Consider the following 25,389-nt stretch of genomic DNA (forward strand, 5'->3'; position numbering starts at 1 on the left):
GGCTGATTCTCACAAACTGAAAATGTGTCTCAGCCTCCACAGCAGCTAATGCACAGGGAAGGAACCTAGGATTTGATATTTAAATACATCCCCCTCAAAACAGCAAGCTCTTGGTACAGAGGTACAAAGGCTGTGAAAATTCCATCTGGGTGATGGGTAACCTGCGGTACCCAGGTGGCAGTAGCAGGAACACCCAGAGCCCAGCATCCATGGTGTCAGTAGTGTAAGCTGAGGATTCTGTATACAGCAGCACCAGTGGCGACTTCACTACACAAGTTCTGTGTTATCATTTGGAGCATTGTTTCTGGCTCTGTATCTCTGTTCTTCAGCATTCTAAGATTTTCCATGAGCAACTCAATGTCATCTGAATGAATTCCTCATTTATTCCAGTTAATAAAATGTAGAACATATTTACTGTAAATGGTATGTTTCCATTAACATTATAGAAATTAAAGATGGCTATGGAAAAAAAATTTTTTGTGGGTGACAATTGACTATAACTTTCTCCTCCTGATTTCTGGATAGACTGAGTAATACAGCATTTTTGTTGGTAATGCTTTATTGAAACTGGCAGCCTGAATCAGGAGTTAAAATGCACATTCTAATACTTCATTCAAACCCTAGATACTGGGACATATACCAGCAGAAGAATGGGTCTGCAGAGTCTCTCTGCATAGGGAATCATAGCCTGCCCCAGGAAATATGAGAAATTCAGAGTCAAATAAAGGGAGGCAATTTATGTCCTTTAACACATTTCACCAAGGTAATAAATCTTTCTCTTATAACACACACGTGCCAGGATGAAAACAGGAAGCAGGAATAATCCTCAAAATCCAACTCTTCAATCTGTAATAATGGGAAAATCTGGTTAAAAAGTCCTCCTCAAAATCCACCATGATCAGGTCTACAACATAAAATAAGAAAATAAAAAGGTGTAATAGTGTGAAATGGGTATATACTTTATCTGCACATTATAGAAGCTCAAAAGAATCTAACACTTTATAATCAATACCTGAATAAAATATGTCAGACTTGGACTTCCCTAGGGGTCCAGTGGTTAAGAATCTTCCTGCCAATGCAAGGGACCCAGGTTTGATCCCTGATCTGGAAAGATTCCACAATCCTCGGAGCAATTAAGCCTGTGCGCCACAACTACTAAACCTGTACTCTAGAACATGTTCTTCTCAATAAGTGAAAGCCACCATAGTGAGAAGTCCAAGCACGACTAGAGAGTAGCCCTTGCTTGCTGCAACTAGAGAAAGCCCACGTGCAACAGCAAAGACCCAGAACAGCCAGAAATAAATAAAAATAAATAAAAGTTTAAAATATGTCAGACTTTCAGATATTACTAGCATATTTTAAGGAATATATATTTTATGTACATTATAAAATATTAGAGAGTAAGGATGAACAGCTGTCAAAGAAATTTCAAGACATACATATATTAATGAATATCCACTCAGTGTCAGTTGTGCACTCGTTTGGGATATCTATATTTATATTTATTTATTTGGCTGTACCAGGTCTTAGTTGTAGCACAGGGGACCTTTAGTTGCAGTATGTGGGATCTAGTTCCCTGACCAGGGATTGAACCCAGGTCTCATGCATTGGGAGCACAGAGTCTTAGTGACTAGACCAGCAGGGAAGTCCCAGGCATACTCTATATTTAAACTTAATAATCCCAGTGAGATTTTTACTGGATTTAAAAAATTTCTAAATTCTAATGAAGAAATATTTGTCTTTATTTTCAAATAAAAACTATGTGTTTATATGTATTTTTATTTACAATGTTACTGAAAAGTATAAATCAAAGGTTGCTGGTAAACAGATCTGAGGTTATGAGCATTTAACATATGATAGTATTTTAATTCAGAAGATGAAGTTTAATAATTGTTTCTGGTATAACTGGTTTTATTTCTGCATGTAAACAAAGGTGACATACTATGTCACACCATATATAGTAATCAATCCAGATGGATCAAATGTTAAATCTGTGTGTGCGTGTGTGTTTAGTCGCTAAGTCCTATCTGACTCTTTGCGGCCCCAAGGAGACTGCAGCATGCCAAGCTTCCCTTCCTTCACTGTCTCCTAGAGTTTGCTCAAACTTATGTCCACTGTGTGTGTACATACTTACATAAAACATGTATGAAAAACTTTACTTTTTTCCTTTATCCTCTTGCCCTCTGAAATTTTCTATAAGTAATACTTTTCTAAGAAACATATTTGGAAATATTTTGGGAAACCTACTTTATAGAAATAAATAGACAAGAATATAATATGTGACTGTTTATTGCAGCACTAATTTTAAATGGTAAAGAAGAGACAATCTGAAATATCACAGCTGAGGAAATACTGTAGTTGAATAGGTATCGGTACAAGCAGAGTATGGAATATACTCCAACCATTAAAACAACTAAGTTCAGTCATTTACTGAATCAAAAGAAAATCCAAACTATACAGTTGAATGTAAAAAAGAAAATTACAGAGAAATGTATAAAGTATCATCCACTTTTGGGGCAAAAAAATATACTAAAATAATTTGTGTTAATGTTTAAACATGAAGAAATATATGGGGGAGATACATGAGGTGCAGACATTACTCAGAAGGAAATGGACACAGAAGGAGGGAGTGAGGAATAGAGAGGAGCAGAGATACTAATTTTTTTTTATTGGCATTGTTTCATTGGTTTCGGTGCAAATGCATTACTTCTGTAATTTTATTAATAGAAGAGGAACTCAATAAATGACTTAAAATACGCACACTAAAGAATATAAAATTTCACTTACTTTTCATTTCTTGTTGTTGTTTAGTCACTCAGTTGTGTCAGACTCTTGGCTAACTTTTGGATTGTAGCCCCAGAGTCCTCTGTCCATGGAATTTCCCAGGCAGGAATACTGGAGTGGGTTGCCATTTCCTTCTCTAGGGGATGTTCCCGACCCAGGGATCGAACCTGAGTCTGCTGCTTGGCAGGCAGATTCTTTACCACTGAGCTACCAAGAAGCAAGCCCCAGTTCTCATTTTAGTGTAATGCAAAATATTAGAACAAAATAGCCTCGTCTTTACTAATTCTCCCATCTGCATGTATGTTGCTCACTCTACTTATCTCAAATTGATTATGGAATATTTTACTTCTTCATGCTTGGTAAAAATTAAATAGCTCAATGTTTTGTCCTCTGATGTGGCACCTAAGAAAAAAAGAGAGTGGGGCATGAAAGGACAGACCTGTAGTAACTTTGGACATATGGATTTTCCTTCCACAGAATGGTGCCATCCAAATGTAGGAAGCTGCTTGTTGAGCTTGAAAATTGAAGCACAGGAAATACTCATCTCAAAACACTAACCTAACCCTGGGGTGGGTGTTGTGTACGACTCTTTGGGATCCTTTGGACTTTTGCCCTCCAGGCTCCTCCATCCATGGGATTTTCCAGGCAAGAATACTGGAGTGGGTTGCCATTTCCTCCTCCAGAGGGATCTTCCTGACCCAGGGATTGAACCCATGTCTACTGTCTCGTGCATCGCAGGCATATTCTTTACCGCTGAGCCACTGGGAAAGCCTTCAACCTAACCCTAAACAAAGCTAAATTATGGGACACTTTTTTTAAACTTCAGAATTTCTTAAGAACATTTAATAGGCTTCCACACTATAGTGACAGAGGTGAGTACTTGCAAAAGACAGTATGACCTATAAAGGGTAAAATATTTACTTTTTGGCCCTTTACATAAAGTTTGCTGACTCTTGGTCTAAAACACAATACAAAATTCTAGTGACATATTTGCTGAGCTAGTGCAAAATAGTGATGACCTGGCTATTTTTCTTCTGAATAGGTTAACTCTTTATTTTTAATTGTGTGTGTGTATATATATGTATGTGTGTGTGTGTATATATATATATAAGAATGGGATTACAATGTATAAAATATATCCTATTTTTTAACTGACATAATGCCGAGAATAAAAAAAACTGCCTGTAGAAAATATGAGACTGAATCAAGTCCTTAAAAAATCTTTATATCTGGAGCTTATCAGCTTTATCTCTTGAAATATTTTCCATATCTAAGAAATGATGGGTAAATTATCTTGTATTTTACTATTTCCTTGCTCCACCCCCCCCCCCATTTCCTTGGGGCTAAGAGATTTGTACTATAAAAAACTCCTTTTGTGAGCCTTTTGCAGTCACTGTTCTAGTGTCCAGAACAAAAGTAACCTATGAATCACTTGCTACTTGTAGACTCAATGTATCTTCTTTGGTCCACACCATGTTTTAAAAAACAAAACCAAAAAACCCCTCAGCTGCCATTTAAAAAATCAAGGGCTATCACACAGTGAAAAAAAGGTAGATTTCTGGATTGTCCCAAAGTCAGAAGAGCTAGCAAAACAAGGCCTGCATTTTCTTATAGTACTTTTTAGCTAGAACTGGACACTGGAGCCTCTTCAATTACTGTCCCAACCCAAGTTCATTCCTGTTATTCATTTAATAGATACCAGTGGTAAAGAATCATCCTGCCAATGCAGGAGACACGGGTTCAATCCCTTGGTCAGGAAGACCCCTGGAGAAGCAAATGGCAATCCACTCCAGTATTCTTGGCTGGGAAATCCCATGGACAGAGGAGCCTGGCGGGCTACAGTCCATGGGGTCGTAGTTGGATATGACCTAGAGACTGAACAACAAAAGTTTGTTTTTTCTTGGTATGCTTGTATACATCTTCACGGAACACCCTGATAAAATAGCTTCCTTGTTTGTGTCCTCCTAATCCATTTCTAACATTAGAATTATGTTAAAGTGTGTCATGTCTACTTCTATATAACAAATAGTTCCTTGCTCAAGTTTTGCCTCTTCTCAAGAAAAAAAACATTCTGTAAGTATGCATGGTAATGGGTATTAACTAGACTTATCATGGTGGCCATTTTCCAATATATAGGCTTCCCTGGTGGCTCAGACAGTAAAGAATCTGCCTGCAATGTGTGAGATGAAGGTTCGATCTCTGGGTCAGGAAGATCCCCTGGAAAAGGGAATAGCTACTCATCACAGTCTTCTTGCCTGGGTAATCATATGGATACAGGAGCCTGGAGGCCTACAGCCCATGGGATTGCAAAGTGTGGGACATGACTGAGCAACTAACACACTTTTCCCAATATATACAAATATCAGATCACTATGTTGTGCACCTGAAACTAATGTAATGTTGATGTCATTTATACCCCAATTTTTTACAAAAAGTTGTGCCTGAAAAGAAACTGGGTTTGATGATTCATTAGTAATGGCTACTATGCTGTTGTTTAGTTGCTCAGTCATGTCCGACTCTTTGTGACACCACAGACTGCAGCCTGCCGGACTCCTCTGTCCATGGATTTCCCAAGCAAGGATACCAGAGTGGGTTGCCTTTTCCTTCTCCGAGGGATCTTCTCAACCCAGGGGCTGAACCTTTGTCTCCTGCACTGCACGTAGATCCTTCACCACTGAGCCACCAGGCAAGCTACTATAACTCACACTGCTACTGCTACTGCTGCTAAGTCACCTCAGTAGTGTCCGACTCTGTGCGACCCCATAGATGGCAGCCCAGCAGGCTCCGCCATCCCTGGGATTCTCCAGGCAAGAACACTGGAGTGGGTTGCCATTTCCTTCTCCAATGCATGAAAGTGAAAAGTGAAAGTGAAGTCACTCAGTCCTGTCCGACTCTTAGCGACCCCATGGACTGCAGCCTACCAGGCTCCTCCATCCACGGGATTTTCCAGGCAAGAGTACTGGAGTGGGGTGCCATTGCCTCCTCCAATAACTCACACTAAATTTCCCCTTTTACCTCTTTATGAGTTTCCCAAGAGTTCTAATTCTGTGTCAATACTGGTAATTTTTATTTTTGTAAAAAATTTTGTTTAGGTTTTCAAATGTATTGGAAGCACTGTATTCAGTTGCTGCTACTGCTGCTAAGTCGCTTCAGTCGTGTCCGACTCTGTGCGACCCCATAGATGGCAGCCCACCAGGCTCCGCCATCCCTGGGATTCTCCAGGCAAGAACACTGGAGTGGGTTGCCATTTCCTTCTCCAGTGCATGAAAGGGAAAAGTGAAAGTGAAGTCGCTCAGTCGTGTCCGACTCTTAGCGACCCCATGGACTGTAGCCTACCAGGCTCCTCCGTCCATGGGATTTTCCAGGCAAGAGTACTGGAGTGGGGTGCCATTGCCTTCTCAGTATAACATTTAAAATTGGTAACTGTAAGGTTTCTCTTTATATGTATGCATATCTATTTTCAAACATAGTGCTGTGTGTCTTTTCATCCTTTTTCACTAGTGTCAGCAATGTTTGTCTATATTATTGTCTGTTTTTACATTAGGTATTTTATAATGTAGCAGAAAGGATACCAGTCTGAATACACAGCCTTTCCTACTCATTACATGTTACTTTCTGCACCAACACCCAGGATTAATTCATGTTCCACAGGAAGTAAATGATAGAAAATTTCTTAATTCATTACCCCCAGTGGGTCTTTCTTCAATTATATATCCTGTCTGATGTTGAGTATGGTCTGCAGACACAGTTGCTTTTCAACAAATAATACTAATAAAGTGATAATGATGAATACAATTAACAACAATCTGTATTATAGGACAGGCACAATTCTAAGCACTTTGTGTGTCTTTATTTGATCCTCACACAGAATTGAGGTAGGTATTATAATTATTCCCATTTTTATCATTTCTACCAAGAAATATATGTATAGAAACATAGAAAAATGCTCAGGAAGAATAAATACTAAACAAATAAAGACTATCCTTTAGGAAGCGATATGGGACCAAGGATAGTGGTCAAAGGTCTTATTTGTAATGTTTCAATCTATTATAGGGAAAATATACTGATGTATTATTTCAGCAATTAAAATAAGACATGAAATAACGATATGCCTGATATGCCTAGGGAGAATGCTCACCAGGGCACTGTGTATTAATGGCAAAAACTGGAGGAAACGACAATGTCTATCAATGGGGACTTGATGAAATGGTATTACAGCAACACAAGGAAACACTGAAAGGATAGTAAAGGATCTCTACTGAGTGGTAGGTAAGTCATTCATGAATGTTTTACAAGAAAAGTCTAAGTTTTGTAAAGAGTAAAAAGAGTAAGCCATCTTCAACAATAAAAAGGTCACTTCTCTTGGGTATTAAAAGTATTTTAAAAATAAAAGATATTTTACAAACTATGCTGTAAACAGATGGACTTTACAGTCATGTAAATTTTAATGGATTAAAAGATTGGGAATATAACAACTATAGGCAAAATGGGGGGAATATGAAAATCACAGGATTACATTTCTGTATGTATTCTCTGATGTTTAAGATAAGGTTAGAAAAATGCACGAAGTGCTCTTGTCATTTTGAATATTTACTAGACTGAGAAGTAGGAGGTTTTATTAAAAGGGCTTCCAAAATGTATTCTACTCATAGGGGATTTCTCCTACATGATTTTTCTTGGGCTGAACAAGCTGTAGTCAACAAATAAGATGTTTCTATCTTATTCTATTTAGAGGGATTAATATTAAGATAAATTCTCTTTTGTTGAGTAGTTGATGTTTAAATAGTTTTGAGCTGTAAACAGAAGCCTTTCCACACATCTCGTATATTCTATGTTTTATCACCAGTACAAATTTTGTTGAACCAGTTGTGAGTCATAATTAAAGGTCTTTGCACATTCCCTATATTCATAGGCCTTCTCACTAGTATGAATTCTATGATGACTAGTAAGTTGTGAACTCTGAGAATAGGCTTTCCCACATATCTTACATTCATAGGGCTTCTCACCAGTATGAATTCTCTGATGTCGAGTAAGGTCTGAGCCAGAACGAAAAGCCTTTTCACATTCCTTACATTCGTATGGTTTCTCACCCGTGTGGATTCTCTGATGTTTAATAAGTTGCGAGCTTTGACTAAAGGCATTCCCACATTCCTTACATTCATAGGGTTTCTCCCCTGTATGAATTCTCTGATGTTGAGTAAAGTTTGAGCCACTACTGAAGGCCTTCCCACATTCTTTACATTCATAGGGCTTCTCACCAGTGTGAATTCTCTGATGTCTAGCGAAGTTGGAGCCACTGCTGAAGGCCTTCCCGCATTCTTTACATTCATAGGGTTTCTCACCAGTGTGAATTCTGTGATGTCGGGTAAGGTCTGAGCCACAAATAAAGGTTTTTCCACATTCCTTACACTCAAAGGGTTTCTTGCCAGAATGAATTTTCTGATGATGACTGAGTCTTGAGGGATGTCTAAAGGCCTTTCCACATTCCTTACACTCATAGGGTTTCTCAACAGTATGGATGATCTGATGTGTGGTAAGCTGGGGGTCATGTCTGAAGGTTTTCCTATATTCCTTAGTTGCACAGTATTTCTCTTTATTATTATTCATGATTTGCTGTAATGTAAAGGATGGATGTTGACTAAAAGTAGGCATGCCTTCATGGGTGAATATCAGTTGACTGAAATGTCCCTCCTGAGAGCCATGTTGTTTCTCAAATTGGCCATTACATTCCCATTCATCCCTGAAACTGGAGCACTGAAGGTTGCGTCTTGTAAGTCTGTCCATTATCTCCCACTGGGCTGACTCTATTTCATAAATTTCCTTCTTCAGAAATAATTTCTTGGTCTCACATCTTGACTCCAGGACTGAAAGAAAACATAAAAGCCATCACTCACATTTTCCTTGTTTGGAGAAATAAAACTTCAATTAAAATGAAAGAAACTAAACTGAATTTTTAAAAGTGGATGAGAAAAGGAGAGTGAGGAGAGATGACATAGTAAGATAGGGGTAGGTAGTAAGTCCGTTGTTTCTAAATGTTGCTATATATCAGAGTTATATAGGGGAGCTTTCTAAATACACAGATGCCTTAAACTTCCTTGTTACAGGATGACTCTAATCATATTTACACACACACAAAATCTCACAGCATACACAAACACTCATATAAGAATATCCCATAGCATGAACTGTAATATAAAGCAAATGATCATACCTATTTTTTTTTGTAAACAGTCATTTATTTGGATTCATACTTTTACAAAGGGAATTCTCTCCCACTTTGTAGTAGAAGAAAAATTCAGTCACATTTAGATTGTTATATAGGTCAGTCTTTTGCAGGGAGATGTTTAAGCATATAACTTTATAATGCTATCAAGTTACCACAAAAATAACAAAACTGCCTTATCATTCTACCTCTCTCTCTATTCTTTCTACCCCTGTATGCCTGGATCAGAGACTGTTGCCTGAGACTGTTGCCTTTCAAACAAGTGTCAAGAATAATGGCCAGCAGCTTAGGTTGAGTGAGTAAGATTACAGCCAGAGATTAAAAGAACACACATCCATGTTGCTGTTCAGTCGCTTAGTCGAGTCCGACTCTTTTGTGACCCCAGGGACTATAGCCTGCCAGGCTCCTCTGAACATGGAGTTTCCTAGGCAAGAATACTGGAGTGGGATCATATCTACTTAATACAGTTGTTGTCAGCATATATATATATATTTTTTGGCCACACTGCATGGCATGTGGGATCCTAGATCCCCACCCAAGGATGGAACTCTAGGCTTAATCACTGGACCACCAGGGAAGTCCCTGTTGTCAGGATTAAATGAACATGTCTAAGGAAAAATGTCCAGGGGCTGGCAAACTATGGACTGCAGCTCTGCAATAATTTTTCTAACTGGAACACAGTCACACTTATTTGTTTATGTATTATCTATGACTGTTTTTGAGTTCTGGTTGCAACAGAGACCACATTGACTACAAATCTAAAATATTTACTATTTAGCTCTTTAAGAAAAAGTTTGCCAGACCCTGCTTAGTTTTGTGTTGTCCACTGCAGTAGCTACTAGCACATGTGTCTATTTGAATTTAATATAATTAAAATTAAACATTCTAATTCAGTTCCTCAATGGCACTATTCACATATCAAGTGTTCAATAGCCAAATGTGTCTAGTGTCTACCATACTGGAAATCAGAAACCTAAGACACTTCCACCATCACTGAAAAATTCTAGATTAAGTAACTAGAAGCTTAGTTTCTCTTTAATCAATGACAGGGAAATAGAAGGTACCAATACAGACAGGAGAATACCTTAAGAAAAGTCAAGTATTGAATGAACCTAGCATGAGTGTTATATAGGGAGGATTTTTTGTAGCTGGACATGGTATATGTTTGGGGTCTGATGACAATACTATGACTTGGAATTCTGTGATTCTCAACTGTGGGAAAAAAGGAGAGGACTTAACAAGTGCACAAGCACTTAGTAGTGACAACCAACTGACAGGAAGGGTATTTGTAAGTTCAAAGATAAGAGAAAAGAATATAATGGGAGGCAGTGTATTGCTATTGAAAGAATAGAGGTGTAAGATGAATTCTGAACTCAAACTCAGATAATTACCTGCTTTGTTTTCTTGGACAAGTTAGTTCACCTTTCTGAGCCCCTAACAGTCTGTCTATATGATAGAAATAACTAACTCTTATGATCATTTTGAGGACTAGGAATACTATATGAACAATATTTGGTATAAAATACATATTTAGCATTTGGGAGGTAATAGTATAGAAGGATTTCCATACAAAAATGGAGATGTTGGCAAGTGAAATGTTTTGAAGACCACTCTATGGATCCAGAGAAAATTTCAAGTCAAAAAAGTGAAGATCATTCTAGTACCATCTTCTTCCTCTCATGTAATTATTCAGCAAATACTGTCTAATTTTGCCCCATGTATATCCTAAATTCTTCCCTTTATATACAATATGTAATATGAAATAGCTCTTTCTTGGACTAATAGAATAGCCTCTTACCTACTTCCCCCAACTTGAGCTTTGTAATCTTGATTTTATAATATTGAATCCATGTCACTAGAATAGCATTATCCTGCCACTGTTCTGCTTAAAATTCTTTGATGGTTTCCTATACTACATTGCTCTCACAATAAAAGCGAAACTCCTGAATATGGTTTACAAAGCTTTGAATGATCTGGCTCCTGACTGCCTTTCAACCAAATCTCACTCACCCTATGTTCCATTTTGGTTTTTAAGCTTCATTCACACTGGCCCTATTTAGTAGTCCTTCAAGTGCTCCTAGCTATTAGTCTCTATTTAGACCTTTCTAGGTCCTTTTTCTTATGTTTAGAGGTATTTTCTTTTACTCTTGGCCTTGATAACTATTATTCATTTTCCAAATCTCTACTTAAAGGTCATACTTTCTGAGGCCTCCTATGATCCTCTGATCAAATTACACTGTTGTTTAGTTGCTAAGTTGTGTCCGACTCTATGTGCCCCTGTGGACCATTTGTAGCCCACCAGGCTCTTCTATCCATAGGATTCTCCAGGAAAGAATACTGGAGTGGGTTGGCATTTCCTTTTCCATGGGATCTTCCTAACCCAGGGATCAAACCTGTGTCTCTTGCATTGGCAAGTGAGCCACCAGAGAAGCCCAAATAAGCCTTGAGTTACTAGCTATTTCAGGAAAATATTGAACATCAGAGCTTAAAATAAACAGAAAATAAGAACTTGGGAGAGACAACAAAGGAAAAAAAAAATCCCCAAATTCAGAAGACCAATGCTTCTAAAAACAACATTATATGACAATCCCATAAGAGAGTGATGCCAGGAAAAGAAATACTGAAAGAAGAATTTCTTTCTTTGTATTTAATAAAAATAGAAAGATGAGAACTTAATAAAACCTCACAGAAAGTATAACATAAAAAGAGAGATGGAAATAGGGGGGGAAAAAGAGCAGACACAAACTAGTATATATAAAGTAGATAAACAACAAGGTATAGCCTAGGGAACTACATTCAATATCCTGTAGTAAAGCATAATGACAAGAATATGAAAAAGAATGTGTATATGAAAAGAACAGTGAATGAGTCATTTCACTGTTTACCAGAAACTAACACAACATTGTGAATCAACTATACTTCAATAAAAAAAAAAAATTCTAGGGGTAGCACAAGAAATATAAAATCTGAATTATGAGTGTTCAATCATTCAAAAAATTTAATGAGTTCTTATTATGTGTCAGACATGATGGCAAGCACTGGACCTGAAAAGTGATCTATCAAATAGAGGAAAAGAGAAAACAATAGGGAACAAACCTTCAACAAAATAACAGTAGAAAATTTCACAGAGTTTTAGTTTCTAGAATGAGTAAGTGTCTAGCCAAATGGAAAAAAAAAAATCAGTATCATGATACCTCAACATGAAATACTAGAACATCACAAATAAATAATAAATGCAAAAAGCTTCCAAAGAGTTTAAATACGCCACTTAAAAGAATTAAGAACCTGAATTGGTTTTGGACTTCTCAATAACACTAGATACTAGAAGATTTTAGAAATCCTTGGAGCAATGCCTTCAAAAAGTTGAAATCACTTTTTCAACATAAATTGATATTTCTAGTCAAATTATTGATCAAATTATGAGGGTGAAATGAAAACATTTTTATTCATGCAGGGATTCATAAAATATACTTTCTATTTACTTCTTTTGCATTCTTTCCTCGGTTGCTTTTTGCTTCAGAATAGTATGAAAATAGGGCTTCTCTAGTGGTCTAGTGATTAAGAAACTGCCTTGCAATGCAAGGGACACAGGTTAGATCCCTGGTTTGGGAAGATCCCACATGTCCTGGAGCAACTAAGCTGGTGCACTGCAACTACTGAGCCCATGTGCTGCAATTACTGAAGCCTGTCTGCTAGAGCCTATGCTCTGAAACAAGAGAAGCCACTGCAATGAGAAGCCCCTGCACCGCAACAAAGAGTAGCCCCCATTCTTAGCAATCAGAACAAGCCTGTGCACAGCAACAAAGAACTACTACTCAAAACATAAAATAAATCTTAAAAAAAAAAAGAATAAGAAGAAAACAAATCAAGAAAAAAGAAGGCAAGAGATCCAACAGACTAGGTATAGACAAGAATCCAAGGTATGCAAATACAGAAGAGAATCAAAATGAATTCAAAGGAGAGGAGTTAAGGGAATCAATGGGATGATCCTAAGGGAATCCACTGGATGACAATAAAGGGGAACTCTAAAATAACAGCTATGTTACAACCTCACTGGGGAAGAACAGAGGGTTAGAGGAGGGATGTCTCAGTTAAAAAACAAATCACAGCTACCTGATGTGTCTGAAAAGAGATTACTGACAGATAAACAGAAAACTAACCAGTTCTCACTTAAGACAGTTTAACTTCATGGAAAAGAAAAGTTGTACAAGGAGTGAAATGTGACTACAGAGTTTGGCAACAAAAAATTTACATAGTTATTAAGCAAATTGAATAATTAAATTGTGAGATACTATGTATGGAGAATAAGGGAAGAGGGCTTAAAGTAAGACAAATCTTCAAATTCTCCAGTGAAAAGTCAATCATTACTAAAACTAGAATGAACTCTTGAAAAAACGATTTTCAGAAGAGAAAGGATAGAAATGGTAACTGAAAGAGAAAAAAAGATGATAGGGTCACTGGGTAAGAAAATTATATAGGAAATAAAATAAATGTAAGATATGAGTTCTGAAGGAGAATATGGTGATGATGCAGAAACAACAGTTAAGACAGATTCCCAGAGTTGAAGAAAACTTAGTAATCAGATGGTTCCTTTCTGCGCTGAGCAGAATTTAGGAGTAAAGCGTTTTAACTAGATATATCTTGGTAGAATTTCTGAGGTTCAAAGAAAAAGAAAACCCCATATAAGTATAACCCAATGAATCAGGTTGTATCCTACTCATGTGTTTGTGTTGCCCCAACAGTTCTCTAAAGTTTTAAATGAGTTACCAGTGTTGATGTTATCAGGAGATTTAATACAGAAATCTAGATTTCTGGCTTTCCTTGAAGGACCATATTATGAGGCAGTATTAGGCCTGTGTTCTCATATGACAGCTGTCTCCTAGACTTAACAAGTGCTCACTCCTTTGAGACAGGGTACAGACTCTCTCTCATTATCTCCCAGTCCCACATGGATGCTCAGGCCAGAGTTTCAGTTTCCCTGTACAGCTGCAACATTGCTTTTCTTTTTTTTAACATTGCTTTTCTTAATTATTCCTTCATTCCTGAAAGGTTTTTGCTGGCTATGGAATTCTGGGTTGACAGTTCTTTAGCAAACAAAATATTGCTGCACTTTTGCTGACATCCATGGTTTATGAAGAGAAATCCGGTTGTTCCACTCACTGTTTCCCTAAAAGTAATGCATTATTTTTACAGTTCTTTCATTTTCTATGGTCCTTTTGGGACTTCAGTGATATAAATATGAAAACTCTGCTGTTGTCCCACATGTCCCTGAGTCATTTTTTTTCCTTTTTTTCTGGTAGCACTGTGCTGCTTGGGGAATGGTAGTTCCCTAACCAGGGATTAAACCTGGGCCCTCAGCAGTGAGAGCACCTAATCCCAACTACTGGATTGCCAAGGAATTCCCCTTGAGTCATTCTTTTTAAGTTTTTGATCTTTTTTCCTGTTATTCATATTGGCTAATTTCTTTTGATCTTTCCTTCAAGTTCACTAATTTTCCTCTGTTATCTCCATTCTCCTGTTGAGTCTATCCAGTAAGTTTCAAAATTTTAGGCCACTGTATTTTTCAGTTGTAAAATTTTCATTTGTCTCTTTTTATATCTTTATATTTTTAATATTTATTTATTTTTGGCTGTGCTGGCTCTTTGTTGTTGCTTATGAGCTTTCTCTAGTTGCAGTGTGAGGGCTTCTCATTGTGGTGGCTTCTCCTGTTGCAGCTCATGGCCCCCAGAGTGCAGGCTTATCAGTTGTGGCACATGGGCTCAGTTGTCCCAAGGCATGTGGGATTTTCCTGGACCACAGATCTAACTGGTGTCGTTTACACTGCAAGGCAGATTCTTAACCTCTACCACCAGGGAAGCCCTATATTTCCTTAAATTTATCTTTTTGGTTTTTGCTATTGAGTTATATGGGTTCTGTATATATATTTTAGATATTAACTCCTTGTTAGATACATGATTTGCAAATATTTTCTCTCATTCAGTAGGCTGCCTTTTCATTTTGCTTATTGCTTCCTTTTCCATACAGATTTTTAGTTTCATGTCATCCTATTTATTTTTGCTTTTGTTGTCTTGGCTTTGGTGTCATATCCAAAAAACTACAAGACTGATATCAAGGAGCTTTCCCTCTGTTTTCTTCTAGAAGTTTTATGGCTTCAGGTCTTGTATTCAAGTCTTTAATTCATATTGAGTTATTTCTGTGTAAGATGTAACACAGTAGTCCAGTTTTTTCAACAGCACTTATTGAAGAGACAGTCCTTTGCCCATTGTATATTTGTAAAGCAGTTATCCTCCAAATAAAAAAAAGTTAAAAAAATAAACCTGTGATCTCTGAAAAAAAATACCTTTCGCTGTAAATCTTCCCCTAAAATGTTCAAAGTAAAGTGACAATTGATAGAACTAAAAAAAAAAAAAAAAAGAGTAAGCCGAGACCCAGCAACTATATTCTTGGGCATACTTCCTAGCTAATATCTTATATATGTAAATTTATGTATTTACATATTATCTTAAAATTTTCTGTTAATCATGTGATACATATATCCTGTTGCACATGTACTATATTTTATAAATAACTATACTATTTTTTTTTAATAAAAAACTTAGTGGATAAGTTGAAGAGTCAAAAGGTCATAACTGAAGAATATATTAGTGAATTAATACAAATTGATGCAAAGAATTCTTTTTTTTTTTCACTTTTTAAAATTTTGATTTTATTGGAGTACAGTTGATTTACAATGTGTTAATTTCAGGTGTACAGCAAAGTGACTCAGCAAAATGTACACATAGATGTATGTATGTATGTATGTATTCATTCTTTTTTAGATTCTTTTCTTATATTGGTTGTCACAGAATACTGAGTAGAGTTCCCTGTGCTATACAGTAGGTCCCTGTTGGTTATCTATCTTATGTAGACTAGTATCAAAGTAAGGAATTCTATGTAAAGGAAGCATAAATAGAAAAAGAGATGAAGAATTTAAAACATCAGAGGTGATCCAGATGTTTTATTGTCTGTTTAATAGGAGCTCAAGAGAGAAAAGAGGAAATGGTAGCAAGGTAATGTTTAAAGAGATGACTGTCAAGGATTTCCTCTCACCAAAAAAAGATATAAATTCTTGGATTTAAAAATACAACCAGAAAAAAAATATGGAGAAATAAAGGTAACCATATCTGAATGTATTACAGTAAAAATTTAGCCCCTTAGAGGAAAAGTTTATAAAGGAAAAACAATCAGACATCAAGAAGAAAACATAAAAGAGTATCTTCACAGTAATCAAAATTTTCTTAAACAGGACAAAAAGTACAGATAGTGTGATTCTGTTTATGTGTAATAATCAGATTCAAAAATAGGCCAAGGAAGAATTTCCTACATAAGACCAAATAAGTGTGAAGCCCAAAACAGAAGACTGATAAATCTGACCAAAATTAAGAACTTCTGTTCACAAAAAGAAACCATAAAGAGCACTAAAAGATAACTTAAGAGTGGAAGAAGCAATTAGCAATTTTTAGAACATGGAATATATATACTCAGTAAGCAAAATATATAAAGAACTCTTACACATCATTAAAAATACAGGCAATCCAACAGAAAAACAGGTAAGAAAGACTTGAACAGGCAATTAGCTAAAGAAGAATTTCAAAAAACCAACAATGATATGAAAATGTCTTCAAGCTCACCAGTAAAAAGGGAAACGCACACGAAAACCACACTGAAGTATCACTATATATGCTCAGCAATTGATAAAAAAATCTAAGTTTGACTAAACATTAGGAAGCATGTGCAACAATGGGAGCTCCTATATACTGCTGGTGGGATTGTAATCTAGTATAGGCATTAAAGAAAAGTGGAGAACTTCCCTGGTGGCACAGTGGATAGGAATCCACCTGCCAATGCAGGGGACATGGGTTTAATCCCTGGTCAGGGAAGATTCCACATGCTGCGGAAAAGCTAAGCCCATGCACAGTCACAACTACTGAGCCTGCGCTCGAGGGGCCCAAGAGCTGCAGCTACTTAAGCCCATGCCCTCTAGAGTCCATGCTCCACGATAAGAGAAGCCACTGCAATGAGAAGCCCATATAGCACAATGAAAAGTAGCCCTTGCTCACCACAACTGGAGAAAGCCTGCACAAAGCAATGAAGACCCAGCACAGGCAAAAATAAATAAAAGTATTAAAACAAAACAAAACCTGAGAACTTAAAAAAAAGTTGAAAACTGGACAACTGAAGATATGATGCCTTGTGATCCATTCATTTTTCTCCTAGTCAAATCACATAGAAAATGTTCATAGTAGCAATTCTTAACTGTCAAAAAGTGGAAACAACCTAACTCCCTATGAAAAGTAGAACTGAAAAATAAACTGTAGTATACTGGTATAATTGAATAAACCAACTCTGACTATAAGAAATAATATGTATGAATCTTAAAAGCAAAATGATTAATAAAAAACAACATAAAAGTATATACAGTACGATTCTATGTATATAAAATTCAAACTCAAAACTGAACTATATTGTTGTGGTGGCTCTCTTAATTGGTAAAAGTATAAAAGGACACAAAGATACTATGGACATATAGAGAGATGTGCTGATAGTGTTGTAAGTTCTTAAAATCTGGGTGATGTTTCCATGCAAGTTCACTTTATAACTGTTTGAATGTCTACCTATAGTTTGTTACCTTTCTGTACTTGAGATAATTTCCAATAAAAAGAACTAAAACATATTAAACTGTCTGCTGGGCATATCTATCTCTGAAGGTACAAGTGGATACATGAAGCAAAGAAACAGAAAGAGGCCCTGAAATACAAAGTAACATAAACCAGAACTTCCAATGAACAGGCAGACAAAACAAGGATGACATAAGCAGCTGTGGAATAAAAAGTGCTAAAATAAGCCATTAGGGGCAGAGGAGAGGGGACTGAGTTGGCATCTCAATTTATAGTTTATTGTAAAAGAACTTTAAAATGGATTTAGATGCTATTAAAAACAGCAGAGGCTTCCCTGGTGGCTCAGTGGTAAAGAATCTGTCTGCCAAAGCAGAAGACACAGGTCTGATCCCTGATCTTGGGAGATCCCACAGTGCTGCAGAGCAACGAAGCCTGTGTGCCACAGTCCCTGAACCCTGCAAGCCCTGGAGCCTACCTGTACTCCGCAACAAGAGAAGCCACTGCAATGAGAAGCCTCAGCACCGCAACCAGTGGGTAGCCCCCTAGTGGGGGCCACAGCTAGAGAAAAGCCCGAGCAGCAGTGAAAACCCAGCACAGCCAAAAATAAATAAATTAATAAAATTATTAAGAAATAGAGCAAAAAAAATTTTTTTTAAAGAACAAGATATCTATGAAATTTGTAGAGGTCAGTTAATTTTCTAAAATCAGAAATTGTAATAACCACAAAAGAGATGACTGCAAACACATTAGAGCATACACTTAAAGATGCCAATCCTGGGATTTCCCTGACGGTCCAGTGGTTAAACATCCGCCTTGCAGTACAGGAGAAGCCAGGTTTGATCCCTGGTCGGAGAGCTAAGATCCCACATGTCGCAGAGCAACTAAGCCCATGTGCCACAACTACTGAGCTGGTGTGCCACAATGGAAGATTCCACAGGATGCAACAAAGATTCCGAGTGCTGCAATTAAGACAGGACGCAGCCAAATAAATAAATATTTTTTAAAAGGATGCCAGTCCAAATTAAAATTTATGAAGTACAAAACACCCCATGGAAATGGGTATATAATGTTTTTATTTTATAAAGTCCATAAAAATTGACTGAGGAGAATTAGAGCAATAATAGGTAAAAAGTATAAAATATGTAGTGAACATGTTAAAGACAGTAGCACCATGAAGGTGAAAATGTCCCCTCTCACTAGTTCTCAGTAGAATGACAATGAAACAATCCAGCGTACCAAGAAATCAGTGTAAAGTTTTTGGGGATAACAAAGCAGTTAAGTTATGTAAGGAAGACAATGTCCATGTTTTTTTAGAATTACATACTGAGGTTATGCAAGGGTGAAGTGACAAGAGGTCTTGCATTTGAAAATACTTGAATAACAACTGGGGTAGAAGCAGCACAGGCCTCCTGGCTGCTCCCCACACACAGCCAATGCATACCTGCCTGAGGCCCTTCAATGTTTGGCTTCCCCTGGAATGTTCTTCCTAGTAATCACATACAATGATTTACAGCTATACTTCTTCAGGTCTCTGTCCCAATGTCACCTTATTGGAAAGTTTCTTGTACCCTGTCACATAAAATAGCATCTCCACTTCTCCACTTATTCTTTTCAGCACTTACTACTATATATTCATTTATTTGTGTATCTCTCCCTGCAGCTGAGGGTAAATTCTGGGAATAGACATGCTGCATATTCTACTCACTGCTCTAATTTCAAGTGTTGAGAGTAGTGCTGGGCATGCAATAGGTATTGAATATGCATATACTGATCTATTGACATATAAATGGATGAAGAAGATATGACACATACATACAATGGAATATTACGTGCAATAGGTATTCAATATACATATACTGATCTATGGACAGATAAATGGATAAAGAAGATATGATACATATATACAATGGAATATTACTCAGCCATTGAAGAGAACAAAATAATGCTATTTGTAGTATCATGGATGGACCTGAGGATTATCATATCAAGTGAAGTAAGTCAGACAGAAAGACAAAATTTCCTATGATATTGCTTATATGTGGAATCTAAACAAAAATGATACAAATGAACTTATATACAAAACAGAAACAGACTCACAGGCTTAGAGAATGACTTATGATTACCAGGGGGGAAGGATAGGGAGGGGCAGTGGACTGGGAGTTCGGGATTGACATGTACACACTGCTATATTTAAAACAGATAACCAACAAGGACTTACTATACAGCACCAGGAACTCTACTCAATATTCTGTAATAACCTAAATGGGAAAAGAATTTGAAAAAGAATAGATACATGTATATGTATAACTGAATCACTTTGCTGTACACCTGAAACTAATACAACGTTGTTAATCAACTATGCTTCAATGTAAAATAAAAAATTTTTTAAAAAATCACACAAAACATATACTGAATGAAGGAATATTCTGTCTTGCTTTTTTTTCTTTCTTTTTTTCTTTATCTTTGTTAGCCCTAAGATCTCAGTGGAAGCACAGATTCTTTCTTCAAGCACTCTAAACTCAATGACGTGTATGCTCAAATCTCCCTTGACAGCTATGTGGATCACCTCCTCTATCTCTTTAGCCCCTCCCTTTCTGCTGAGCTCCTTATTTTAACCTCTCTTGTGCTTCTACATTTTACGAGTTATAAACAGTACCCATACTAAGCTATAAACTCTGAGTCTGCTTATTCTTTATTTTTTTTCTGGCTGCGCGAGTGGCTTGCAGGATCTTAGTTCCCTAAGGATTGAACCTGTGGAAGTGCAGAGTCCTAACCACTGGATTGCCAGGGAATTCCCACCTACTCGTTTTTTAATCTTTCCATACCTAGCAGAGTACTTCACACACATTAGATAATCAGCCAATGTTCATTAAAAGTATGAATGAACCAATGAGTGTATCTACTGTATCTTATAAGCTCTAGAGGAAGTGAGTCTTTGGTAATGTAGAAAAAAATAATATTTCAAGAGACAGTGATGCTCTTTGAAGACTAAGTACAAAAGAGGATGAGAAGCTGACAAGGAAGTAGATTCAAATTATGCATAGAAAGAAGTTTTATTAGAGAAGGTGGAGGAAGGCACCGGCTCGCTAGAATTGGGACAGAAGTATAAGAGGAGACGAGCAGGCGGAGCGTGTTAAGTAAGGGGAAAAGGTAAGGTCATTTGAAAGGTCATGCTGAAAAGGCTTACTTATTGCACAACAGGCCTAAAGTTTTTAAGGGAAGCTTTCAAGACTGCATTTCAAAGGTGCAATCTCTCCACTGACCGACTGGGTCATCACCTGCCATGCCTCACTTACCTGGCCACTGGTCTCTTGTTAGTTCTCTGTCAACCAACCAGGGCTCCTTCCCTTGCTCCAAGAAGGAGATCACATCTGGTTTAGAAATAGAATGTCCTGCTTACAAAAGAAGTAAGGAGAGGTTTATGTTGAGAATGTCCCAGAATTCAAATCCAGTCCTTTCATTATTAAGAAAGGGTCAAAGAAAGATATATCAGATTTAAGAAACATAATAGAGCACTTGAAACTTTCCTCACAACTCAGTGCAGCTTCCTCTTTCTAGCTCTACAAGATTAAAAACATTCCTCTGGGAACAGTATGTAGATAGAAACTCAAATGGTTACTTGAAAAGTAGGTGAGTATAACACCAGAGGAAGTAGACCTTCTCAGGGAAGAATCTAAATTATTATGGATGTCCTTACCCATTGAAACCAGGTTGCTGTAATTCTCCAACATCACATCTCTGTACAAATCTCTCTGATCATCATTCAGGAATTCCCACTCCTCCTGAGAGAAGTCTATGGACACATCACTGAACATCACTGACTCCTGGAACAACAACCATGTTAAATTTTTTAAAATTAGGTTTGATTAATAAAAACATGTGTTTTTGTGAAGGAAAGAGAGAAGAAAAAAAAAAGAATTGAAAATACCAAGCACACAGAGTGGAACTGAATGTTTGGGATGCCTCTGGAAGACTGTAAACAAATAAACAGGACTGAATCACTATGCTTCCAAGTCATTCTGTTCCCTCCAGGCAAAACTACCTGTGGATAGTTGGGCACTTCTGTTATCCAAGTAAGTCTGGGGAGGTATAAAATCCAGCCAAGATGAGTTTCCCAATTCAATGAAGTAGTATATACAAACACTTAGCAAATGCTATGTTATGAATACATGTGAGTTTCTTTTCCAAAACAGGTAAGAGTATAATTTCAGAATAAGGGAAAAGAGAAGACATTAAAAACATCCAGAGGAGAGCAGGTTGGATAAAAGCCATCAAGAATCACAGAGGCAATGGGGTTCTTAAGAAAACCACTAAAAATAAGAAATGGTAGGAAGAATTCTTCAACATGCTGATGAAGAAATTCTGGGGATTTCCCTGGCAGTCCAATGGTTAAGACTCCATGCTCCCAATGCCCCCCGAAACCAGGGAGCACAGGTTCTATCCTTGGTCGGGGCACTAAATCTCACAGGCTGCCATGCCACACCCCTCTGCCCAGAAGAAAAGAAATTCTGACCTAGAATTCTATAACCAAATTGTCATTCTGTTGTGACAACTGAAAAAATAAACTCCCAGACATGAAAAGACTCAAGCACAATTTCTCAGGAAACTATCAGAGGTTGTGCTCTACCAAAATTAGAGAGTAAACCAGAGAAGAGGAAGACATGAGATTCAATAAATATGTGAATTAACATAGGAAAACAGAAAAGGAAAATCCCAGGGAAAAAAGGGAAGTCTTTGAGAAACAGGCCTAGAGAGCAACTAGACAAAATGGGAGCAGGGTGAAAAAGGGAACAGGGATGGAAGTTTCCATGTTCAAAAGGAATTGATGTGTTTGATCAGACAGAAAACATACTGACTTGCACGTGGCAGTGATTCTGGAGACCTTGGATACAAATACGAGGACAACTAAGCAAATGAGGAGAAAAAGCAATTAACACCAGGGAAAATGAAAGGCTGTAACAGAATAAAGCCATGATCTGGCTCAGCAGTGAGGGATATTTGCAGTTGTGACAATGTGTACACTATTGATTTAACCAAAAATTGTGATATAATAACAGGATCAGAGGAAACGAAGGGTGCAATATATAAGTATAATGTCCTTTCCACTCTGCAGTTAAGTCAAAAGATAATGAGTAAAACTGATAGTCAATATTCAAGAGTTGAAGGCAGCTACCTTTTGGGAGTGGAACTGGTAGTGGGGCCAGAATGAAACAGCCCTACTTTACTCGTGAACATGTATAAAATAACTTTAAAAAATATTTTATCTTAGAAAATCAAATTTGCATATAATTCAAGACTGATCCATTCTAATGTCACACTACTATAAAGTATATAGTTAGAGTTATTTCTTGTTAAATTCTTTTTATAAGCATTTTTTTTCCACTGAATGTTCTGTAATATGGACATAAATGACTTCTCCTTTGCTTTCGGACATTAAGGCTGAAGGTGATCTTTAAAGACCTTCCCAACGTTGGTCCAATTTTACCTAAAACCACCCATTGCTCGATGTAAATACCCTTTGTTCCTAAGCTACAGGAAACTGACAGAGCATGATCCAGCTTCACACAATGGCATTATTGAAGCCTATTTATCATGGATGGTCTAGTGGGGTGTCAGAGCTTTGTACCAACCACCAGTCATTTCCCCAAACCTGAAGGGCTCACACATTAAGAGACCTTTCTGTGTATTATGAATGACATCAAACAAAACCATTCCACAAATTTTCTTCCTGGAAAATCTAGGTCTATGGAGATGATCAGGGCTTTTCCCTATAAGGTGCCCTAATTACCCTACCCATCTCCATCCCATCAATCACTGTCCAAGCAAATTAGATTCACTAACTAATGGAAAACACATTTCTGTTCTGAAAAGATTTCTCACACAAATCTGACAGAAGATGGTAAAAGACTAAATGAGATTGTAAAGGTTATTTAAAAGAAGAAGGAACTGTGGAGGCCACTGGGTTGTTTTAGGAGGAAATAGGGGTCAGGTTCCTGAGGGGGGACCATGTCAACCAGTGCAAAAAATTTTTTTCCAAACCTGGTCTCAGATTGTTTTTATATTATGCAATTCACAGTATGGGGGAACAAATCAGGATTTATGATGAAATCCATAAGGAATTTTCTAATGGATTTTAATCTTATTAAGACTTCTTCAGAGAAACTTGGTATCTAACCCCTTAGCCCTCGAACAGTTACCTGAAACTAACAGTATAAAGATCTTTAAGCAGATATTCTTTCCTTTTTTTAATGATTATCTAACCACTTATATTTTTCTATAAATACCTCCACCAAGAGAGCAATTTTTGAATTGGCTTATTAGAGACCTTTTCTTTAGAGCAAGAGTAAGAGAACTTTGGCACTGTATATAACTGAACTGTCTGAAGGCTGCTGTTGTTTTTAAACACCAGAAAGCATCGTGATAAGGAAAGCAAATGTTTACATGTACTAGGGGTAAAAATGACTCTATCTGAGAAAAAAGAAACAGCATCTCACCTGAGCCATGGCTTTGATATTTGCAGAAAAGGACCAGTTCTTCTCTGGGCTCCTTTTTTGGAAAAAGGCAGAGCTGGAGAAGACAGAAAGAAGTTATATAATATGCCACTTGCCTCACAGCCCCCAGTATGATCATTTCCCCTCTGCTTACTTCACACAAACACTGGAGGGATTAGTAAAAAGAATGGGCAAATCTCTAATTACCCCCTACTCCAGAAACCTCAGGCCCTGACTACAACAGGACAGATTTGGACCACTTGATATGGCTTAGAGAATATGCCTTATATATATACCCAAGCAGATTCTTTACCAGGTGAGCCACCAGGGAAGCCCTGTATGTATACTCATATATACACAAAGACATACTTTTTAAAAATTACAAATTGCAGCATATTATATACACTGTCATGTTGTTGTTGTTTAGTCACTAAGTCATGTCTGATTCTTTGTGTCCACATGGACTGTACCCCTCCAGCCTCCTCTACCAACAGGATTTCCCAGGGAAGAATATTAGAGTGGGTTGCCATTTCCTTCTCTAGGGGATCTTCTTGACCCAGGGATTGAATCTGCGTCTCCTGCATTGGCAGGGGGATTCTTTACCATTGAGCCACCAGGGAAGCCCATACACTGTTAAACACATTGCTATTTTGACTTAAAATATCTTGGACCAGATCCCAACTAGTACATTCAAAGATACATAATTAATTCTCTTAGCCTACACTGGATTCTATTAAGTGGATACACTTTAATTTATTCAACCAATCTGCTGCCAATTATCATTTGGGTTGTTTCCTGTCTTTCACATAACAAATAATTCTATGGTAAATATCCTTGTACATATTAATATATCATTTTACCTGTATATGAATTCTGAATGATTAATTCCTAAAAGCTGGTCATATGCATTTTAATTGGGATATACATCGGTCAAACCAATTTTCAGTGATCTTGGATTGTATAATCAGGTCCCAAGTCCTGACCAAGAAACATTTAACTGATAAACCATATCCTCTATTCTTGTCTAGTTTGAGAAAACTTTTGGGGTTAATGAATCTTGACTTGAGAAAACTGTAATCCAAAAAAAGCAAACAAAGTAATTTTACAGAATTTACAGTAATATGGGGAAGATATTAAAATCAGCATAACAACAAAGGAATTAAAATCACAGAAATAACATAGAAACGGACTAAACCCATATCACTGTTGCTTTAGAATAGCTTTGACTATAAGT

The 25,389-nt window shown here is 37.1% G+C and overlaps 1 protein-coding gene across 10 annotated transcripts in view; it reads right to left on the bottom strand.

Annotated features, from left to right (window-relative positions):
• Positions 1-541: 541 nt before the first annotated feature.
• The window catches only part of ZNF566 (zinc finger protein 566), a 33,593-nt gene continuing 8,745 nt past the window's right edge, over positions 542-25,389 (bottom strand). For 2 of the 10 annotated variants that reach the window (XM_081517014.1, XM_081517015.1), the window contains exons 2-5: positions 24,159-24,231; positions 21,362-21,488; positions 20,961-21,056; positions 6,596-8,648 (exon numbers count right to left, since the gene is read on the bottom strand). In XM_081517014.1, the coding sequence (XP_081373140.1) occupies positions 7,624-8,648; positions 20,961-21,056; positions 21,362-21,488; positions 24,159-24,167 (1,257 nt within the window). In that variant the 5' untranslated portion in view covers positions 24,168-24,231 and the 3' untranslated portion in view covers positions 6,596-7,623. Of the gene's footprint in view, positions 847-2,787; positions 2,992-6,595; positions 8,649-20,960; positions 21,060-21,361; positions 21,489-24,158; positions 24,232-25,389 lie in introns of those variants that run through there. The other 8 variants (XM_081517012.1, XM_081517013.1, XM_081517017.1 and 5 more) reach the window with 6 other exon arrangements.

Source organism: Giraffa tippelskirchi, chromosome 7 (assembly GCF_054371585.1).
Source record: "Giraffa tippelskirchi isolate mGirTip1 chromosome 7, T2T-mGirTip1v1.2.pri, whole genome shotgun sequence".
NCBI lineage: Eukaryota > Metazoa > Chordata > Mammalia > Artiodactyla > Giraffidae > Giraffa > Giraffa tippelskirchi.